The following is a 23,673-nucleotide window of genomic DNA, read 5'->3' on the forward strand; positions in this document are numbered from 1 at the left end:
TTGACGAAATACTCTGCGTAATATGAGGCGAAAACCGTCAAAAATTTTTTGCATTTTCGGAAGAAATGCTTATATTTCCATGGGTATAAGAGATATTTTCACAAAAATATAAAAATAAGTTTTTGATAGATTTTTAACTCATTTCTGAAAATTATAGCTTATTCCCAGTAATTTGCAATGAAAAATGATCAAAAAACTTTTTTCCTCAATTTGTTGTCGGTCCCCTAAGTGAATAGCAGACTTAATTTTTATTGGAAAATGACAACTAGAGTATACATTTTATGCAAAGCAAATTATAGAGCAATTGGTCTATTATTTCTCGAGAAATCCCTAAAAATGTGAATTTTTGAAAGTGTCCCAATGCTTTTGATCATATAGTGTATATAATGCTTCTACTTCAACACATTGAGTTTTTATTAAAATTTCCTAATAAGTCTTGTGAGTGTCTGATCCTCGTTAGTTGTCATAATAAATATTAAGGGTTGTCCTTTTTCTCAGGAGGCACGAAAATATTACCTACATGTATATCTGCCTGAAAAAAAAAAAAAAAAAAAAAACCTCGAAATACTTAGGTGAAAAAAAATCTCAACGCCTCGCTCTGCCAGATTTTAAAGTTTTTATCGCTCTGCCTCGTTTTCATGCATCTTGCATTTAATGAATCAATAATAAAAAATAAAAAAAGGGCAAGAAACAGATTTGCAGGAAATACATAAAGTTAAAACAAAAATGAAAATGAACAGCTTGCATGGGTTCACAATTTAAAAAGAAAAAAAAAATCAAGACAAACTTTTTCTTTTTAAGTTCTGTATTACGCACTTCTGTGCCGAAAAATTATCGTATCGTGTCTTCAGTCACAGAATAAAATGAATGTTCTAATCAAATGATTATCAAGTAATTTTCATTCGTATAGAACAAAAATCTTTTTTGAGATCCCACATTTTCTATTCTATTGACTCCTAATTCCTAATAATATGTAAATACAGCGAGAGAAAGGATTTAGCTTCTTGTTTAGGAGAGGGAACCATTTCTATATTTAATTAACATGATCTTTATCGTAAGCATACTATTTACTCAGAAATACTCCCTATTTTCCCAAGCCCTCTGTTTGGGGGCTATGCCTTTTAATTTTCACGAAAATAAAATTTTCAAAATGCACTTTTAGACGAACTCTGGTAGTATTTGGAAGTAAGTAAGAGGTCCTGTGATCTTCCACCAGCAAATTTTTGAACTTGAAACGCCAAAAACACAATTTCAGGTTCTTCAATTATGTTAGGAAACGGGGAGTTCGGAAGGACCTGTGATCCCGTAGCCTACATGTCAGTAAAGTATCGCTAGGTGTGGACCTAACCTGGCAACATTGTGAAAGCTACGTTAGATCTTACATTACAAAACTGCTATGTTAGATTCGATCCACCCCCAACTATACTGTGGTAGGAATAATGTTTCGACCGAATAAGAAACGCTACACGACCCCATTTGGGGTCACGACCCTGGGAACCCACCCCTGCTTTAAAACAATTTTTTTTATACTCATTCATGCTTTAAAGAAATGCAGGTATGTATCATTTTTCTCCTTAGAAAGTTTTCAAAAGAAAAATTCAGTGAAATCCTGTTACAACGTATATCAGTATAACGAAACACCCGTTTCAACCAAATAAGTTTTCAGTCCCGATTTTGAAGTTCATTGTTATTGGATTTCACTGTATTATGAATTACATGATCAATGTGTACATACCTTGTAAAGAATTTTTTAGAGTTTGGCTCGAGATTATTATTTTCAAAACTGTTTGTTGAGCTGTGGAAAGCATTTTATGCGTTTACATTCTCAGTAACATAGTATAATATAGACAAAAATAGATTCCAAATATCTAGTAAATATCTGGAATACGGTTTTGGACCCCGGTTTTTTTTTTTTTTAGAAATGGTCGCAGTATTTCGAACAAAGTCTCAAAAGAGTGCCTGAAATATTTTGCCAGATTTTTTATGGAGCAAAATGTCAAACAGTACCTACCACCTCTTTCAACGAAATTCATTTTTTCTCGAGTTTTAAACAATCAAAGAATGGATATTTCAAAAAAGCAAAAAGTACACAACACGGATAGAGGCTTGAAAAATACTCGGAAAAAAATTTACATGAAAACTTCAAAGGAATTTGTAAAACCTTCATCCAACTTTCCCCGCAGGTTAACATTGGATCCGTAGGCTTTCAGACTCTCAGTGAAAAGCATCCTTAAATTTGCTTATAAAGTAGCATTAATATACATATTTATCTTTCTTTGGATGCACCAGCTCCATTGTTTATGCCTTCTTGATGTAGTGAAAAGTAATGGGGGTAGTGCATCCCCAGAAATAGAAATATTCATTAATGCTATATTATAAGCATACCTAAGATAATTTTAATCTTAATAATATCCGTGAATTAATTTGAATAACACGGAAAGGTTCTTCACTGAAGGTCTGCGATGCAACTTCACGCAAAATGCGATACTTCCTTTTTTTAAATTTACAACGTGAAATTTTTTTTTCGGATATAGGGTTTATAGGTGTGAGTCCTATACTCTGGTTTCATGCCAAAAAATAAGAGAAAAAATTGTAAAACAAACCCTTAGAAAAAAGGATGGATTTTGATGATTTTAAAAACATAATAAGTGGTAATACTCCCCATGAGTTAACCAATTTCCTCCATATGTTCTTGCGTACAAACTTAGCCCCTCTCTAGCCCCCTCAGAAAAGTATTAATGTATAATATAACGATCCCTTCCCCTCCAAATAAAAATAATGGCTATGAAACACAAAAACTGAAAAAAATTGCGGACGACATTTCCAAAAAAGCGGGACGTGTGAATGGGAAAAGGTGGTCATATTTGGATTCAGGAGGTCATTTAGCACAAGAATTCACAAGAATTATCTCAGAAGCACTCTTTAAAAACTATATCCTTTCTAAACACAAACCAAATCGTGAAGATGTTTCCAAGCATGTGGATTCACTTTCAAAAGCACTCATTCATTCCTTCATTGAAAAATGCCTCCGGAAAAGAGGGGAGTAGTAAATGGAAACGGTCGTTTGCGCTAATGATTGTAAATCTTATACACCTCACCCGGTTTTTCCCCTCAAGAAAGGAGGGACCAGTGAAAGGCGTGGCTTAGTAGAGAAATTGAGCTTTTTCGAAAATATTTCAGATGGTTGGAACTCCGATAATTTTTTAGAAATGGTCGCATCATTTCAAACTTAGTCTCAAAAGAGAGCTGGAAATATTTTGCGTGTTGGGGCGTTCTTAAAATTTCGATAGCACGATTTGCAGCTTTTTTACAGAGCGAAAGGTCCAACAGTACCTCGTTTTCGAAGAAATTCATTTTTTCTCGAATTTTAAAAAATCGAAGAATGGACGTATCAAAAAAGTAAAAACTAAAATACACAGACATAGGCTTGAAAAATACTCAGAAAAAAAATTGACCCGAAAACTTCAAAGGAATTTTGTAAAATAACCTTTAACTTTCCCCGTAGGTTAGCATTGGATGCGAAGCTTTCAGACTCTCAGTGAAGAGCACCCTTAAGGGCGAAAAAGTCGATTTTTAACTAAGAAAAAAGGACTGAAAAGGAATTTTTATCTTAAGTTTTAAAGATGTAAATTAGGGATACACCGATTAATCAGCAGTAATTCGTAATTAGCTATCTTGCTGATTGTTTAAAATCTACCACTTTTTACTGATTGATACATTATTTTTTAATTAAATTTATTTTTATTTAGAACAAGAAACTAGATGGTGAATGAATTTATTACGCCTACAAAAAGTTTTGAGCTCTGATTGTCATTCTCCCATTTCAGGGGTTCCTAAACAGTATAGGGTCCGTTGGGGTAATTTGGCCATAAGAGTAAAAATATATTCCCAATTTTCTATTGCAATATTTGACATTAACATGAAATTGGGTTGGTTAGGGCAGAAACATAACCGAAATACTTATTTCCTATACATACAAAAAATAATAAGCATTTCATGGTTGCTATGCTGTGTAATAATGTCAAACAAAAATCATGCAAAAGTTCCACTACGCCATTCATATCATTGGTTTACAATTTCAGTCTTTTACATTCACCAATATTGTAATTTTCCCCCCTTTGTGTCTAGTAATGTGAAATATACAAGCCTTTTTCTGATTGCTACTCATCATCCAAACTATTTGATAACATATCTTCAAAAAACTTGATGAAAAGACCTTTATGGTGAAAAATCTGAATGTTAGTAATGAAATCCTCTATTTTTTTTCTCCTTTGGTTTTAGTTCTACAAATATCTGCTGTTTAGTGTTTCATTAGAGGAGTTGTTCTTTTAGGTTTTTTTTAAGAAAGAGACCAATTTGGAGTTTGTGTGTCTCTTCAGAAATGACACATATATGTCAAATAAAATTACTTGAAGCAAGTTTCCTTCTTGTAAGTGAAAATGCTTTTCAACAACAAAAGACCAAATCTAGATAAACTTGATTGCAAATTCTTGTTCTAAAGAATCTGTCAAAGTACATTCAGTTACAACAGAGGCTAAAAAAACTGCTTTTATTACAGTTGTTTCAGATTCTTCATGATTTTCTTTCTTTCAAAATTTCTTGTTTTCACGCAAATTCTGTTGCTTTTTTAAATAGAGACCTAGTTTTCTTTCAGTCAGAAATAATTTCTCTACTGAAAGTGAAATCTTGCATAACATATCATCAGCAAGGAAAATAATCTAATGATGGATTTCAATAATTTTTCTTTGATTATTGAAATAGAACTCTTAATTTTCTTTCTGAGTTCTTAACTGACAACTTGTGTTTCTTTGACATGCTAACCAACAGTTAGTTAAGAAGTTGAGAGTTGATTGTAGCTACAGTTAATTAACATGATTCAATAAAATATGAAATTGCTTCAAAGTTAGTAACAATCTAATTTATTACTAATTAAAATTAATGACAAAAAGATAACATAAATAAATATTATAATAATAGATGCAAAAAAAAGTAAGATTTCAAATTTTGCAGCAATGGTAGCAATCTCTAAATTTTATTTAATTTTTATTTTTAAGATATATGATTTTTTTTTTTCATCCAAAGGAACAAAATGACAGGGTGCCTCATGAAAAAAATAACATCTTTAAAAATAAGACGCACCGTAATACTTCATCCCACTGAATGAGAAATCATGTTAAGTTTTTCAAAATAGATTCCGAAAACATAAATTAAAAAAATTTAAAGAGTTGGTGTCGGACTTAAACACACAAATGGTAAAATTAATTTTTCACTTAAACATTATTAAAAGTCTGTGAATTGGCTAACATTTTCATTTTAAAAACAGCTTAATTCTTAAGTATACTTGTGATTGAAGCATATTTCAGTTTTCATATAATATCATAAAGAAAAAAAAATATTTTAAAAATATTATTAGCTTGGTGTCGGACGTGAATTGTTCATGTTAGATGTAAACTATTGCTCTTAAATGTAAATACAGAACAATGGTTACAGTTATAAATATGTAAATTACAGGTTAAGTATACTGAAGTAAAATTTACTAAGTAAATTCAGAAGTAGGGTTGGTTGGGGGAAGTGGGTCACCCCCCTAAAACTGAAAAAAAGCATAAGTTTTTTATGCCTTTTTACGTTGATCATGTCATGGTTCATCACAGTGATTGGTTTTGCATTTTTCTGGGTTTTGTAAAAAAAAATTTCTAGGTCAGAGAACTTAGTCAAGAAAAAAAATAAATAAATAAATAAAAATAAATAAATAAACTAAAATCTGAAAAATATTTTTTGCCTAGTGTAAGCAACATTTTTCAAAGACGTGTTTCCAGGTTAGCTTTTATTATTTTTTTATGATCATTAAACCTTCATGTACAGTTTAACTTAATGTGCATACTGCAACCAGAATTTTTGAATAAAATATTATTAACTGTTTTAGAGGAGGGATCCCACTTACCCCGTGAAATTTCGCTATAAGAGGTCCCCAAACTAAGGGGTAAGTGATTCCCCCAAATCAGTGTGGATTTGAAAATCAAAAGCAACTCTGTTGAAATATTTGTATTTGTGAAATACAAGACAACTATGATGATTTAGTAAGAATTGATAGTTCAGCTACAAAAACTACTAAAGCTGGTGATTAGTTATTTGGGAAACTTATGTCAAAAATAACCACTACGATTTATGTAGGACTAGTGTTGATAATGATTCTTCCTTTGCCAACTTTACAGAGACACAGTCATTTAGTGTTTCCAATTTCTTATAGTTTTGGCTAATTTGCCAAAGTTGATCTTAATCAACTGTATTACATTCATTCAACACACCTTTATATACACGAACTGTTCTCATCAAGGGTACTACTTACCCCATTCAACCAGGGTTGGTCAAATTGGACCCAATGGGTTTTTTTGAAAAAAAAAAAAAAAACCATGTAAAAAACCCCATTATTTAGCCCACTTTTGGGTTTTTTTAAATTTTCTGAGAAGTTTTTAACAAAAAAAAAAAATTAATTTAAATACTTTCACAATTTAAACTTCTTTTTAATTTGTTCTGCACCAGAGCCAATGGGCATTAAAAAAAATGAATTTTGAACTTTAATAAGTATTTCTTAACTCTTAAGGGCATTTAAAAAATACTTCAAAGATTTTAATAAATATATTTAACTTTTTTCTTTAACTGGTCAATAAATAACTCAAATTATCTTGACTAAGTCCTGTCAAGTCTGATTTTCTCAATATTTGTAGAGTGTACAGAGGAAACTACTCTAGCTAAAAGGCTTTCACGTGAATTATTTTCTGCAAACCAACACGTCACTAATTTCGAATAAACAAGGTATATTTTTCAGAAATTAATAGGTTTTTCAAACGGTCGGACAGAAAACAGAATAGGATGTACAGTATTTTTATTATCTTACCAAAAATTTTAATATTTCTTACTCTGTACACAGAAATAGAAAAACAGGCAACATAAAATTCAAAGAAATGTCTTTATTAAGCTGGAATTCAGTAAAAAGAGATTTAAACTACTTGAGGTTCTATAGTAGTTTTGCATAACAAAATGAAATACAATAAAGTAAAATGCAAAAAAAAAAAAAAAAAAAAACGAACAATAGACTTGAGAAGTAACTTTGCCTTAACTGTTGGTAATAATGGAAACTAAAAAATCTGAAACTTCACAACTCTTGGGTTTCGTCGTCTTTCATACTTACCTTCACAAAACACTGAATTTTGACTAGTTTTCCAACTTTTTTTACCCCAAGACAATTTTTGCGCTTTGTCCATATATTTACGCTACAATATGATACAAGTACCCCCACATTTTCCCTAAAAAAAGATTTAAAGAACCCACATTTCTTTTAAAAAACCCAGCTTTAGTTGGTTTTTTTTCGGTTTTATTTTAAAAAAACCCAAAAAACCCTGGGTCCATGGGCTTTAAAAAAAAAAAAAAAACGGGTTTTTGCCAACCCTGCATTCAACCTTATATGTATATACAGTAAATTCACTAAGTTGTTTTTTATGTTTTGCTTTAACTTTGAAATTAATGGCAAAAATAGGAGAAACATAGTTGAAGACATGTGCTTTTTAAAGGAATGTAACAGTGTTGGACGTAAAAACATTTTTTTATGTCCGACACCTAGATTTTAATAAAAAAATATTCACTTGTTACAAAATTAAAATAAGTTACATCAATGAGATTGAAAATCTTGCTTTGTACCCAAAAATGCATGGATGTAGCTTTAAAATTATTGGCTCAACATAATTAATTGCTTATTTTGGTGTTGGACATAAAACACTCAATGTACCCTAGAGGAATTCTTTTACAAATCAAAATGAATTACATTTTGACACATTTTTGCAACATCACCAGCAATACATTGTATCTTTAAATGGTTATTCATCTCAATTCATATTATTGGTATGTATTTTTTGGAAAAAATAGAACTGATTTGAGAGTCACCAAATATGGTTTGAAAATACAAGATGTTGACCTTAGTTTAACTTCCTGTAACTTATTTATAACTGAAGTCATCAAATTTTAGACAGGCATTTCAAAATATACAACTCTTTGCCTTTAAAATGATAGGGGAGAGGGGGGCACATGTGAACAAAAACGACATTTTTCTATATTTTTCATTATTGATTTGAGATAAAAAGGAAAAAGGTGCTAAATATGATAAATCAAACATTTGCTAATATTTTCATGCAGTTATCCCCCTTCTACAAGAGTAAATTCCAACCTAAAAATTAATTCTAAAATATGTTACATTTTGTTCACATCTGCCCCGATGGGGGGGGGGCAGATGTGAACACACCTGGGGCACAAGTGAACAGATACATAAATGTTATAAAATGCACCTAAGCATATCTTTAAGTACTCTTTATTACGCATTAATAAACACAATGAAAATATAAATATTGATTACATAATAAATTGACTTGATTCAACGAACATTATAGCCTTCAAGTTTTACAGAAAAAGAAACTGAAGAAGCAGCTCGATATGTGCTACCTAAAATTGTAGGTGGGGGTAATTTTAGCAGAATATCATCAGTGTTTACCATCGATGTATCATCTGTTTCTGGAAATACAAAGGTTTCTTTCTTCTGCTTCCTCATGAATTTAACATTTGCTTCATCACTCTCCATTTTCTCGATACGGCCAACATAGTGAATTTTTGTCTTTTTTGTAGTGAATTCTACGAGGACAAAGTCATTCACAGCTAAATTTTCTGGTGCAAGGTTGACTTCAGCACAAATTTCTTGATGGCTACTCTCTTCAAAGCTAATGTCGGACTCGGAGTCACTGACTAAAACCTTTGACTGTTCCTTTTTCAACAGTTCAGCAAGTCCTAACTTTCTTTTTTTTGCAACCCTTTCACATTTTATCTTCATTTTCTCTGCCTTTTCTTTCATCGCTTTGAGAATAATGTCTTTTTCGGGGGTGTCTGTTAGAATTCTTGATTTTCTTTTTTAACGCTGCTTACTTCTCCCTAGAGTGGAATCGTAAAATTCTATTCTAGGCAATGGTCTCACACATTCTGGGGTAGGACTTGAATGTGCATTGCAGCTGGTGGAGGCATCCTCAGGATTAACTGGCATTAAGCTTGTTATTTGAGTTGGGATGAAATCAGCGTCAGTAAAAGCAAGCCGAGATAACGGCCAAATTCCTGTTTAGAAAAACCCGATTTAATATTTTTGGATGTAAAGGCTGCTGTGAAAGCTGGTGAAGAACACTGACCAATTTCATATATAGTTATTCTTTTTCCTGGGTGTAATGTCAACCAGTCATTGAAAGAAGTTTTCAGTGCAGATTTAAAGGGGCCATAAACACCTACATCCAAAGGCTGTAAGCGATGTGAACAATGAGGGGGGAATGTAAGGAGTACTATTCCATTCTCACGACAAAATAATATTACATCCAAACTGATATGACTTTCATGATTATCAAGTAGAAGCAAAACAGGATTTGCTGCGGTACAGCGGGAGTACTTTTTGAAGTGTTTTACAACTTCTAGGAAGATATCTGCTGTCATCCATCCAGTTTTGGATACAAACCCTAAGCTTTCTTCTTGGGAATACAAAAACAGGAGGTACAGTGTTTCCCATTGCATTAACTATACCACAAAATACAAGTTCACCTCTCTCGCCTGAAACATTTTGTCCAACTTGTTTCTCTCCACAAACCGCGATCACTTTTGAAGCCTCCAACACAGTCGTGATACAGCTGATACTAACTTCAGTTATTAAAATTTTTAATTATTCAATGTTTCTTAATTAGCCTAATCAAAAAAAATTAAATAATTTTTGAAATTGAAATAACTAAAAAAAAAAACAGTATGGGGCACATGTAAACAGTTCACACCTGCCCCTACATAGTGTGTTCACATGTGCCCCATATGACAACTTAAGCCTAATCTAATAAAAAGCAATATTTCTTTCAAATTTTTTTTAAAAAATAGAGTACAAAAACTTACTTTATAAATCCCACTTCAAAATGAATAAAGTTCAAATCACAATAAAGATAGTGTTGAATGTGTTTTTACTCTGAGAACTAGAACATAAAAGTTTACTGGCACCTTCCAAAACAGAAGTTATTATGATAACTAAAAAACAAAATGGTTGAGATCTTTGAAATTTCAGGCAATGTACAGTACTACTGCTGTCATCTACATGAATTTTTTTCAGATTTTTTTCCTCATGTTATCTGGGTAAAATATGGTTTGTTCACATGTGCCCCATGTTTACATGTGCCCCCCTCTCCCCTACCTCATTTGTTTAGAAATTTTAATTTTGTAAATTTGATCATCTGGTTGATCTTATCATGGAATTGCCCAGGACAGACTATTTAAAAAAAGGAATATTCTTCCAAATGGGAGGAATGGTCAATTTGGACATGTTATATGAAGCAGCCTAAAAGGGTCATTTTCTCTAAACTGCTAAATTCTTGTCCTTGCTCCAAAAATAACAAATTAACTAGTATAGAAATAAAACTGACGCTAGAATGCTTTAACAACACATTTTTATGTTTGTAAAATAAGTTAAAACAAACACTCTATTATTATTATACATTTAAATAATTTTTTGATAGGATAAATGTCATTCTCCTGTGTGTCCCTACCTCCACCTTAAAGCAAAATCAGCTCTAAAGATTCAGGAAGCCATGCATATTTGTACAGAAATTGTTGTTTAACCTCTTAACAAGTGTTATGCAATGTTGTAAAATAGAAAAATAAAAACTTTTCAAGGTTTGCACTATTTTAAAAAAAATAGTAAAAAATGTCCTTTGATTTTTTTGTCATTCCCCTGTCGAGGAATGGAATGAACGTTTCTCACACCTGGTAATAGTTGTATTAACTCATAATTTAATCTTTGAATTCTGGTCTCATCATAGAAATAATCTTAATTAGTTCTTTTTGAATTAATACACGGTGTCGAGTATATTCAGGTGATCTCAAGTTAAATCTTGATAAGTATTTTTAATGACTGTCATTACCCTGTCTTTGATAATTCATTTAATTTTGTAATAATTGCTCAATGAATGATTGACTTTTGTTTGTATAGAGTCCCCCGCCCTTACTTTAAGTAATATTGATATTTGTTGTTTGCAGTTATGACAATATACAAGTTAACTTTAATTTTTGTCATTCCCCTGTCGTCCTTCCCCTGTAAATTGTAAGGGAAACAAATAACCACAATAACTACTTTTTGGACACCACGACTTTAGATCTTTTTCAATTTCATAAAAGTAATGTTTCCTTTTCCTACATAAATTATAATATCGTCAGTAAAACACATTATTTCCTCTAAGTGTCATTCCCCTGGCACAGTGAATGCCATTCCATGCCCTGTCCAAATTGCACTGTTTAGGGAAAATGACCCAAAACTGTCTCGGGAACTGTCAGGAAGTAACCAGAATTGTCCCTGATTATCTATTTGTGCCCAAATATCATATATATTTATAGCCTGTCAACCATAACCGCAATGTGAGCTTATATTTTAATAATGAAACCCTTCAAAATGAGAACCTGGATATACGCTCAATGGGTCATACAACTACAGCCACAAAGTTTTAAAATTTACCAATATTATAAAATTTGTGCTTATTCGTGCAAAGAAACAAATTGATTTTAAATTTTATTTTTTCTTCAAATTTTGTCTCACACCAAAATGGTAGAAATTCCTCCCTAAAAGAATAATCTTTAGTCTCAAGTATAAATGCATTCTTAGTTTTAACAACATAGAAAAGTTTCTTATTTCAATGGTGAATCCAGCTTCTGGTTTCTAAAAAATGTAGGTTTTGTTTGATTGTTCATAAACATTACTAGAGACGTACCGAGTAGCACTTTGGCCGAATAGCCGAGTACTCGGCCAAGTACCAATTATGTTTTAAGAAGAACCACCGACACATACGGGATAAATTTTGAACTCATTGAAATAGTAGTATAGACTTCCGTGTCCATATAATAGTTTTTAAAACAAAGTTACAGCTGAAATTGAATTATGCAGTATTTAAAAAACTTTGTTTGTGTCTAAAATTTTACAAAAAAGTTATTTTTGAAATTCAAAATAAACAAATAAATAAAAGGTATGAATAATCAAGTTAGAATTAAAACAAATTCTATCTATTTATTATAGTTCTAGTTTGCCAAACATAAATATTTTTTAAAAGCAAATAAAACATTAGAAGCAAAAATGTGCAGGAACACTGCAGACACGGTTTTTCTGCGTTACAAGGAATGTCTTTTTCAGTGCATGAAATGAGCTAATGAATGTAAAAACTTCTGACCCGACTTTTGTCCGATGTCTTTAAATCCATAAGCTCACATTTTGTGCATTGAAAAAGGCATTCCTTGTAACAGCAAAACTTGTGTCTGCAATGTTCCTGCACATTTGTGCTTTTAGTGTTGTTTTTTTTTAAAGCAAAGAGGTATTTTTATTTTTTGTAAACATAATTTTTGTTTGTAGCAAAAATCTATTTAATAATATAAAAATTTCACCTTTTCTGTACTTAAGTTTGGGGATATTAAAATAAAGATTTACTCCATTGAAGCATAAAAAACTTTTATTATTCTCAAAACTTAAATTAGACTTGTAAATGATTGCAGTATATTATATGCTTGCACTTTTTTATTAATTGTAAAATCTGTCTTGAAACAATATTCAATTTTTTAAAACTACTCGGTATTGGCCGAGTATCTGATCAAAATTTGAACAAGTACCGAGTACTCGGCAAATTGGCCGAGTATCGAGTAGTTAGTCCGAGTACTCGGTACGTCTCTAAACATTACTTTAGTAGACTAGCATTTTACAAAATACTTCTACCATTGCAGGAAGCACTTGGTATGGTCATTTAAAATTTATTTCTAAACTTATAGTAAAAGCAGTATAATTTGCACATAAAAATATAAATTCGATAAAACTCCATCAAACCGGTGTTCATTTCGAAATGTGAAAAACAAATAAAAATTTCAATACCTTAGCTTCATACAAAAGTGGTCCATGGAAGCACAACACCTTTTCACCTATAACAGATGGACTGACTTTTAATTAAACATATAAAAACGTAATGATAAAAACGCTTTTGAGAGAGAACACTTTATTTTTTAGATAATTATTTCATAAATGTACAACATCCTATAAGATCCCGTGAAAAAATATTAGTACTGATGCTCAAACTTGATTATTTTCAAAATGACACAAAGGTGCAGAATCCAATAAGGAGTTTCCAATAAATTTACCTTCAGTAAACTTCACCTTCGGCGCCATAACAACAGAATATACGAAAAAAAGTAGAAGTAAAAGTAATTGAACCAACAAATGACGTGCACAAAATAATAAAGAACTGACTATTTAGCCGCATTATCATTGACCAAGCGCAAGAGCCTATAATCACACATCCCAAGCGATATAACATTCAAAACACAAAACTGTTAGTTTTCGGCTTTTCGGGAGTCAGTGTCAGGTCAGTGTACCGAGTAAAAGCGCCCTCTAAAAGTAAACGAGCCAAAATCAACTCTAATTTGAATTCTGAAACTTTGAATTCAAATTATGTTTTTCGCAATCACGACTTGCGACAAGATCCTACTCATTAGAGTTATTGTTTCTAGAAACGGCTCCTCCCCCCCCCCCAAGGATGTCCCTCCTCCTGGGTGATTACGTGTGTATAGTTGTGTGTGTAGGCTATAGATCTTTCGAGAATCACGTGATCAAGGGACATCGTGTGAACTCCCTCTTCTCGGGCAGCAGTGAACAATGCGAAGCGTCGTTAAAAGTCTAGGATTGTCTGAAGATTTTCATTATACTTGTGTGAGAAATCTCTATAACGAGATTTTCTAGCGAAAGAGGGTTTGATGAATTTTATTAAAAAATAAAGACATAGTGAGTAACAGAAATCTTTCTTTCTGCTAAAGGCAAAAAAAGTCCCCATGCAGAGTCGAAATTAAGAATATTTTAAGCAATTTACTATACATACCGAGCATTATATTAAATCACTAAAAACAAGCGATGGGAAATTAGTTATAGTATGTCCGCGAAAAATTGGATTTTTAGGTTTCCTAATTTCTATGAAAAGTGTGCTGGGAACATATGAAAAGTATGTAGGTGCCCGAATTCCAGTTCTAAACTGCGTAATGACTTATAAGCTTACTCAGGATCACCTTGAAACTTTTTTCAATGCGATCAGGATGTGAGGGGGGATTCAACAATAATCGTCGGATAATTTCGAAGTGCGAAAAAAAGATTATTCATTCATACGGAAATTAAAGAGTCCAGTTCTTCAAATTGCGCTGATTTTGACAACCTTCAAATGCTAAGATTAAATTTGAAGCGTAACAAAAATGCTTTGAACGAAAGCCTTTTCTTCCTTTGACGACGATTTGGAAAATTCAGAAATCATCTCAATTAAGATGACGCAGTATATTAATGGTGTTTCTGACTACGCTGAATTTTTTGTCCGGCAAATGCACTCTGTTGTGAACTGCGACGACTGCAACGCAGTCTTCACTACAACAAATCAAAAAATAGACCTATTAAAATTTAAGAATTTTGGGGCACATTCAAGTATGATAACTTATTGAAAGATTGCAGCCATTGAAATATGCACATTTGTGAAGAACAACTAAGCGAGAATGTGAAAAAGTTTTGGGAGTAAAACACAAAAATATAATGTTACTCATGAAACCACAAGAGTTATGCGAAAAATTTCGAATTCCGTTTTTCTAAGTTTAAATAAGCATATGTTGGAAACAGAAGCAGCAGATTTTCTCGTTAAAAAGTTTATAAAATTAATCGTTACTAAATATTTAAGCGTTAGAATGTATCGCGCAGTCAATTCAAATAATGAAAATAATTCACAGAGACCAATAAGTACCAAAATAACAAAATTAATATTGTTAAGGGACAATAATCACTAGTTTTCTTCACCCTAGAGTTTAAATTGTCAAAATTATCATAGTCTGTGGGACGAAAAAAAAAGAAGAAACGAAAAATTGGGGAGGGGGCGGAAGTCAAATGACCATTCATGTAGTTTATAATTGCAAATAATTTATTTTCTGAGTACTTAAAAAAAACACTGAAGTTGCTTAAAAATTAGGAACAAACCATAGTTATTGGTTTGGCTTATATAGTGTTGGTGCGAAACGCATGCGAATATTAGAATATTATTTAATTGAGTTGATATTCGATACTATTTACATTTGTATTTCTAATTGGTTTATGGTTTTAGATCGGGTTTTATGTTAAATTGTTGCACTGGCTTCAAAAGTTGTGGGAAAAACCACGCATTGAAACTATTTATCTATATTTGAAAAATTTGATTGAAATAAAAGAAAATTTATAAGGTCAATTTTTGTTTAAGATTTTTGAAGACGTCTTTTTCTACTCAGTATTTAAAGCACTTGAAAAAAAGTTTAAATAGCTTGTGCGCCTGCTTCAAAAGTTATGATGGGAAAATATCTAATGGACCATTCCATGAAAAAGCTGTCATTTTGTCCCGCATTTCATTAAAAAGTAATAACTTAAAAAGGTAACAAAGAACATTTTTTGCAAAAGTACAACAAATACATTTGCGATTTCTTAATGAAAAAAAAGTTACCTTTTTTAATCATTACTTTTAGTGAAAAATATGAGGTGTTACGTGATAGAAATAATAACTTTTATGATAATTTTAATATTGATTTGTTGATTGCATTTTATATTTTTTTGTGATTTTTTTCTTAACGGTTTACTTAATGACGCATAATAATTGCAGTAATTGTTCTTTACTAAAATCATTACTAGTAAATAAATTACTTCCTTCTTAATTGCTCTTTCTTTCTTTATTTTATTAAATATATATAAATTAAAATTTTACCGATCCGCGGGTAAAAAACTGTTGACAAACGCAGATTTAAATTGTCGCTAGCGGAAGTGACGTTTTTACTAATGCACTCCATTTTGGTTGCGTTCGACGAGCACGACCGAGAGCAACTGGTTAGTTAATCACGTGAAAACTAATAATCACGTGCTCCAATCAACCAATCAACAGCTTAAAATGGTAACCGGTGAGGTAACCCATAGATGATAGAACGCTGCGGTTCGTAACCGGTTTCTTACCGGTCGACCGGTGAGGTTCGTCGAACGCAACCTTAGAAGTCTCCTCGTAGGCTAATTTGTGACGCGAAAGGCTTCTCCTCTCTAACTCTCCTCTCTAATAAACAAATATGGCTTCCATCCTTGGATCAATGTCAGCACTGAAGTGTATCAATCGTCTTTATTCTACTGTTTCATGCAGGTAATATTGGTTCGGAAGCGAAGCATTATCGCAGGTTTAAATATAGGTCAAAAACTTGGAATTATTGCTTTTGAATATTTTATGCGTTCCAACATTATATCCGTCATACTAGTACGACAAAATTATTTGTGGTTTGAACTTCCTTTTTTTCCTAGACTCAGAGCTATAAAAAGAATTCACTTACCAATTACAATTTAAAAATGAAAAACATTTTCAACAGTATTGCAATTTTTACCTTAAAAAATTTTCTGAGCAGTAAAATTTCTGAAACTTTACTCTCTTCTCTACCTAAACTATAAAGACGAAAGTATTAAATTTCGTGAAATTTTTCGACTTTTGGTGTATTTAAACGATTTTGAAAACACTGAAGACTAATTATGTGTTGAGAATTTTAAGGAAATTGCGTGTAAACATTACTATGGATGTCACAACTAGGAATCCAACGTAAGTCGGTTTATTCTGAACTACTAATTAACTATTTGCGTGGCTATTATTCTACTTTCCGTTAATCCATGCAGTTCGACTATCTTTCTTTTTGAAAGTTTTCCATTCTTATTTAAACATTGCAACAGTTTCCAAAGTTGCAAGTCCAAAATTAAAATTACTAAAATTTAAATTTCACACATCGGTAATCATATTGAAATTTGAATAAATAAATTGATTTCTTGGTGGTTTGCGATGTGCCTATTTTTAAATTAGGGATTGGATCATTTGCGTACCCAGAGATGGTGAAGGAGAGCAGCAACCTTCCTTCCAAAATAAAAAATATAGTATATCTAATCAACTGATGGTTGCTTTAGTCTCTAAACTTATCAATCAGAGATGGGCAACGTCATTCTTTTTAAGAGAATTCATTGGAGAAAGGAGTCATTGTTTAGCTAAATGACCATTGTAATACGGGAAGGTAACAAGTGTAATACTGAACCAAAACCCTTCCCTTTCCACGAACTGCTCACAAAAAGTGTTCTTCCTTTTGCAAAACTCATTTCTCACGTCACTCTTAACATACCCAGTGAAGCAGTTGAAAATTTTAAACGTACCTTCCCCAGATCCATCATATCTGAATCTGACATGGCGGGGTGAAGGGTATTTACCCTATACATTTCTTATTCCAGAAAGGAAAATAACAAAGTTTTTAAAATTCTGAATTGTGTACCTAATAAACGAGTGAAAATTTTAAGAAATACAGAATAAGCAATTGTAGTTCTCATTAGCTGCAAAGCATACTTGAAATCTAGACACTTATTTGGACTTCCTGCTCTCTTTCCTAGTTCAATTCAGGGCCATCCAAGGCCAAGGCAGGTCTCTTTTTAGTTGGTAGACTCCCCCCCCCAAAAAAAAGCTCATATAAAACTTATACTAAGCACAGGCCAAAGAGAGGCCATGACAGCCTAGTCGGAAACTAGGGGCCCAAGCCTGGGGGGTAGGGGAAAACTGACGCTGGACTAAGACTTTTCCTGGCAGGCAGTGTTAGTTTAGGAAGAGCAATGATCATCTTCTCATACATTCAAAGAGTACTTCGAAAATAAATTTCTGTTATTTTTCTCCTTTTGATGGTTTACAGGGCTATTGTTCCATCATCCATGTTTTTCGATTTTCTGTTTTAATTATACAGTAAAACCTGTCTACAACGTTACTGTTGGGACCTATAAAAAATACATTAATAGACAGGTTGTCATTATAGACAGTTTGATTATTCATGCTCACATTTTGCTGGGGCCAAAAAAAAAATTGTTATAGACAGGTTATCGTTATAGACAATATCGTTATACACAGGTTTCACTATATTAAGATTAATTGTCAGTTTACTCGGCCTCCATTGTAATGCTGATTGGGCAATTATTAAATTGGTAACTTAAGAGAAGCTTAAATGTTAAGTGAGTTATAGATAAAGCTTAGTTTTAATAAAAATAGGAACAAATCTGATATACCCCCCTCTTGGCGACTTTTTCCTGTTGGCGCCAAAAAAGCGTCGCCAAGAAAACTATGTATGACGTCATATGTCATACATCGTTCTTAGCGATGCTTTTTTAGCGCCAACAGGAAAAATTCAAATTATGTCATTAATTATTTAATGAAATTAATGCATTAATTTTTTTCCGTTGTTTCTCCGGGATACGAGCCCTCGGTCTCATAGTACTTTCGTAATGAGACCTCGGCTCGCTGGCCCTGCCTCGGTCTCATTACGAAAGCACTATGAGACCTCGGGCTCGCCAGGACCTCGCTGCCGCTCGGTCCGTTATCCCTCCGACTTTTAATATACATCACAGTCGGATATAAGTCACAGATCTCCTCCGTTCAGTATACAATAAAGTCACAGATTTTATGTGAAATTAACACCATTTTTGTGCTACAAAAATGCCAACCAGACCAAAATACAAACTACCAGAAACACACTAAAAACACAATAATTCAAAATATGTTCACTTACCTAACCTCTTTATTTTCAATTAGTTTAAATATAAAAAATCTATTTAGGACTCCGGTACGTCCAAACGTTGGACGACCTGACGAAAAAGAAAAAGAAGATTCATTCAAAAATTTCAATTGATACATTTGGACAACATCACAAACCGAACTCATAATTAAAATAGAAAATTCAACTAAATTAACATTAAAAAACAACAAGAAAAAGAATACTCTAAAACAAAGTTTGAATTGAAACTTTATTTTAGAGTATTCAACTTAAAATCTCCCTAAGAGCGAAACATATGAGCACCTACCTCCTAAAACACATACACGTGCAAAAACAGACTTAGAGAAACTACTTTCCAGCGTTCCAGTTGCAAAACCAGGGTTGCCAAGTTATCGCCTTATTGGCGATTTTCGTATCGAGCGAAAAATTAAAATCTCGCCAAGAGGGGGGCATATCAGAGGAGAGCCTAAAAATATTGCATAGGTCAATTCAAATTTTTCTAGGGAGGGTCGAAGAGTATGAATATAAGATCAAAATGCAACAAAAACCACATTCATCTATGTGTACATGCAGGGCCGACGAGAATCCATGTCAGCCTAGACGGAAACTAGGGGGCCCTGCTTGGAATCGGAGTAGTATAAATTTGGCAAGTTGTAGTAATAGAGGGGGGCCAGCAACAAAACTGACTAAGGGGGACAGAAATTTTTTAGCCTGTCACAAATTAATTTTCCCGGCCCCCTCCATATTGTTTACCTCAAGCTCTCTACATACCTGCTACATTTCCATCCTCATTTAAAAAATCTGATGCCCCATTCAGGCTCGGACTCGGGCCATCGGGTGTCCTTTCTTTCCCCCCTCCCCCTCCTGTGCATGTCCCTACTTGCCTTGACCCTCGGCGGCTCTGTTTATTTGCATTGATTTCTCAAAGCACACAGGAGAAGAGTACTGACCCCCCCATCCCCCCAAGATGATGGGTCTGCTTAGTTCTCAATTCTTAAAACTTGACCACGAAAAAAGACTGATGACCTTGAAGCAGAAACATCATTTGCAATAGGTTCTTAGTTATTATTTTGGGATAGATAGGATTAGTGAGACCATGCCTCTTGCTATTCGGTGCTTTCTGACAAATTCTACCTATTACAAATGATGTTTCGCTTCAAGGTCATCCACCTTTTCGTGGTCAAGCTTTTTTGTCGTTTATTTGTATATTACATATTTTTTTTTTAAAGCGTAAATACTTATTTTTTTTATGTCAAACAATAATTTTATTGAAGTTGACATACTGTATGAGGGAGTTTTTCTTGTACTGTCAGTTTTTTTCTATCTTCGAAAAAACTAGCACTTTTTTTGATGAATTCAAAGTTCTAAATTAAAAAGGCATAACTTAACAGTAATAAATAAAACATATTGGATTCTTCCCATTGAAGGAAGTAACATTTTTAGGTAATTTCCCATAAAGTTACGTCACTTGGTGCAGTTTTTTATTTTTTACAATTTTAATTTATTTATTGCTATTGTTGGCGACATTCAATTCTATGGTTGCCATATACTTGTAGGTAGCAATTTTTTTATTGTCCCCAGTGTAGAAAGTAAATAAGTCGTCAAGACATTTATTTTTACATCAAACTATCATACGTGTATTAGTACATGATATACATTGAAGCACCGTTTATGCACTTTTGAAGGGACTGTATGAAAAAAGCATCTAAATGAAAAAACATATACTAATAGGCAGGGCCTGAATAACCTCTGAAGTTAGGGGAAGCTAAGTCTCATTTCAGGGCCCCTTACCTTCTGTTTTCAGAACGTATTTTTTTTTTATTCTATACATAGAAACAAAACTTACTAATGCTGTATGTATGATTTCAAAAAACAACCAAGCAGACTTCCAATTAAAGTTTATCTCCCCCCCCCCCAGACATATTGAACTTTTGTACATTACATATTTTTGTACTCCCATTCGCAGCAGTTATGGGAGGTTAGTTGTTTCAGATTTATCCCTTCATAAAATTTATCAAGTGTGATAAAAGTATGTTGTAGCACATTCTAATATTTAAATACTGTTAAAAATGCATTCAAAAGCAGAAACTGAAATTTTTAAGTATTTCTGGGCCCCCTGTTAATTCTGAGGAAAGCTCAAGCTTCCTGAGTCTTTACGGTAATCAGGCTCTTTTAATAGGTATACGAGGTGTTGCTATTAAATAATGAAATTATTGCTGTCAAATAGTTTATTTCAAATGTATACATATTTAGTTTTTATCACCTTCAATATACATCCCTCCTCTATCCTTATAATGCTCCATGTGAATTTTCCATTGTTTGAAACAGAGCTGGAAGTTTTGTTCTGTGAGCTCCTGTATGACACATGCCGCTCTTTTTTTTCACAGCTTCAATGAACTGAAATCTATTTCCCTTTAATGCAGATTTCAACCTGGGGTATAGATAAGTCATATGGTGCCAGGTCAGGCGAATAAGGTGGATGGTGTAAAATTGAGATGTTGTACTTGGCTAGAAACATCTTGACAGAAAACACGGAATGTGCCAACTCATTATCTTGATGAAGAACCCACAACTTGTTCTTCCACAATTTAAGGTTATTTTTTCATTACTCTTTCACGGGAGTTGAGCAAGCACCTCACGGTAGTAATGTTGATTAATTCAATATTAGGATTCGATATTTTTGTCCATTTTGGACGTGGATGAGTGACCCAGGTGGTCATCTGCAATGTCTTCTCGACCATCTTGGGAAACGCTTGAACCACTCAAAAACTTGTGCACGTGATGAACATTCATGGCAATAAACTTCTTTTAATAAACGATAAGTTTCAGTAGCAGTTTTACCAAGTTTCATGTGAAATTTCACGAGAATTCGTTGTTTTACTATTACACTAATCATGTTTTCCGTCAAAACAAAGCAGACACCTCTTATATAAACAATGTTTACGGCCAGACCGATTTCTCTACAAACACGGGAGAGAGTTTACATCACGAATTGTCGGTCGTTCAGATTTGGCGCATGCATGGTTCTTCTGTAGCAGCATCAAGCATCAGTCTTGTTCTTTAATAGCCACACCTCGTACAAAAAAAATATGTGTATGTCTCTGCAGGCACCAATTTCAAAAATGACTGAATAACTGATAAAAATGCATTAAAGAGAAATGTATAAATGGTGCTTCACTGTACAGATATATATATGGTTAATTTTTAACATTTGTGAAAAATCTCTAACAGCAGGTGTTCACCCTTAAAATTGTTATTTGGGCCTGCTTCAGAACTGCAAAATACTGTTCCAGAAATTTTTCTTTGATTTCCCATCCCTGGTCTTATAATCATCATCTCATTACTTTCTCGACAGACCATGTACATTAAATATAAAACTAAAACTTTAAAAAAAATCCTATTTTAAAAATTACATTAAAGTACAGTAGCCCCTCGTTATATCACTCATTCAGATATATCGCTCTTTTCTTCTGTCTCCCGAAATATTAAAGCCTAAAATAAGAAGAAAAAAAACTTTGCTTTAAGTTTGAAACCATTTCTGAAAACATGTGGCATTGCTCAGAGAAGGTCTCTTTCTTCTTTATTTTGTCAATGAGCAAAAGGAGCTATTCTGAATTTGCTGGTAAAACAGCAGCAATTCCCTGGCACATACCCGCTCAGTATATTTCCGTATAGGATAGTCTGTAAACTTCTTGACATCTTCTTTTGTATTGATACATTGCCTTTACAATGAGTGAGAGACAAGCAGGTGTCATACTAGCCCATGTAGAAGAGAACATGAGCCCTTCTTTTAGTACAGAAAAGATTTGTGCTTGGTTGCACAACCGGGATTTGCATCAAGAAAAGGAAGAATGATCTGAACGAGCAAAAGAGTTTTCTGCAAACAATGTGGTTACTTTTACTTTTCACATCCTTTCTACAGCAAGTCAAACGGATTAGAAAGTCTATTTGGAATAAGAGGGTATTGGAATGCTCACTTTTATCTTGCGGTAGCTCAGAAAGATAGTCTTCATTTGCCATCTGATGTTTTGAACTTTCTAACAGTGAAAATTTACTTAAATTTCAATCTTGTTTAAATTTCAATAGGTGTGATAGTGCAATCGTGAACTACATCGAAACCATTAGAAAATCATGTCAAAAAGAACAAATGCTAATTTACTTGTGTAATTTACTTGTGTTCGGATATAACGCTCTTTTTCTTTGTCCCCCGAAAAGCGCAATGTAACAGGGGGTTACTGTACATGATATAATAACCCTTGTATCTTTTGCTAGATGCTTCAGTGCTACATCTGTCAATAGATATGAAAAACGCAATGAACCTGAAATTTTGGATGCTAAGGAAGTTTTATTAGATCCTGAAAAAAAAACTCAGCTAAAAAAGTTGCAGAAAGAAATGTCAGCCCCAGCTTTGGTGAGTTTTTATTGAAACACAATATTTCTTCTTTTTCAGCTTCTTTATTTATCCAAAATAATATTTTTAAGTAGCAATTCAATTCTGCTTTCGTCCTTCAACAGTATGCAATTCAATATTTAATGGAAATATTTTATCATGTTAAACGACTTTCATTGTATGACTAAGCTACCATACCATTACTATACCTTCTTTGTTTAAAATGCATAGTTGGAAGTATGACCAACCAAATCATTCTTTTATTGTAGCTGGGCTGCCTGCTCTTTCACTTTCATGCGTCTTCTTGCCTTCCAGTCCATCATAATTTTATTGAATGTGCAAGGGTGCTTCGATAGGAGGTCATGGAAGGTCACTGTGACCTCCCAAAAATTTCCTTATTTGGCAAAGTTGGCGACAGTATTGCAATTTTTGAATGCCTAGTGTCCCATTTCATGAGATGTACATATGTGAGCATACCCATTTTTTATCATTCTGCAAAACTTGGAACTTCTCCCCTCCCAACAATTTAAGTTCAGTGCCCCCTATGAATATGTTATAAAAAATATATTATTGCATTATAATACTTCAAATGTCTTTCCAGTTTCTTGGAAAAGAGC

The 23,673-nt window shown here is 33.0% G+C and overlaps 2 protein-coding genes across 2 annotated transcripts in view; one reads left to right on the forward strand and one right to left on the reverse strand.

Moving 5' to 3' along the window:
- Positions 1–13,261, reverse strand: part of LOC129217120 (mortality factor 4-like protein 1) — a 79,805-nt gene extending 66,544 nt beyond the window's left edge. Inside the window, exons 1-2 of the mRNA XM_054851373.1 lie at positions 13,219–13,261; positions 12,956–13,002 (exon numbers count right to left, since the gene is read on the reverse strand). Of these exons, the coding sequence (XP_054707348.1) occupies positions 12,956–13,002; positions 13,219–13,246 (75 nt within the window). The 5' untranslated portion in view covers positions 13,247–13,261. The remainder of the gene's footprint in view (positions 1–12,955; positions 13,003–13,218) is intronic.
- A 2,855-nt stretch (positions 13,262–16,116) lies between these two features.
- The window catches only part of LOC129235244 (NADH dehydrogenase [ubiquinone] iron-sulfur protein 4, mitochondrial-like), a 29,457-nt gene continuing 21,900 nt past the window's right edge, over positions 16,117–23,673 (forward strand). Inside the window, exons 1-2 of the mRNA XM_054868954.1 lie at positions 16,117–16,250; positions 22,939–23,077. Coding sequence (XP_054724929.1) covers positions 16,180–16,250; positions 22,939–23,077 — 210 coding nt within the window. The 5' untranslated portion in view covers positions 16,117–16,179. The remainder of the gene's footprint in view (positions 16,251–22,938; positions 23,078–23,673) is intronic.

The sequence above is a fragment of the Uloborus diversus genome, chromosome 2 (genome assembly GCF_026930045.1).
Source record: "Uloborus diversus isolate 005 chromosome 2, Udiv.v.3.1, whole genome shotgun sequence".
Lineage (NCBI taxonomy): Eukaryota > Metazoa > Arthropoda > Arachnida > Araneae > Uloboridae > Uloborus > Uloborus diversus.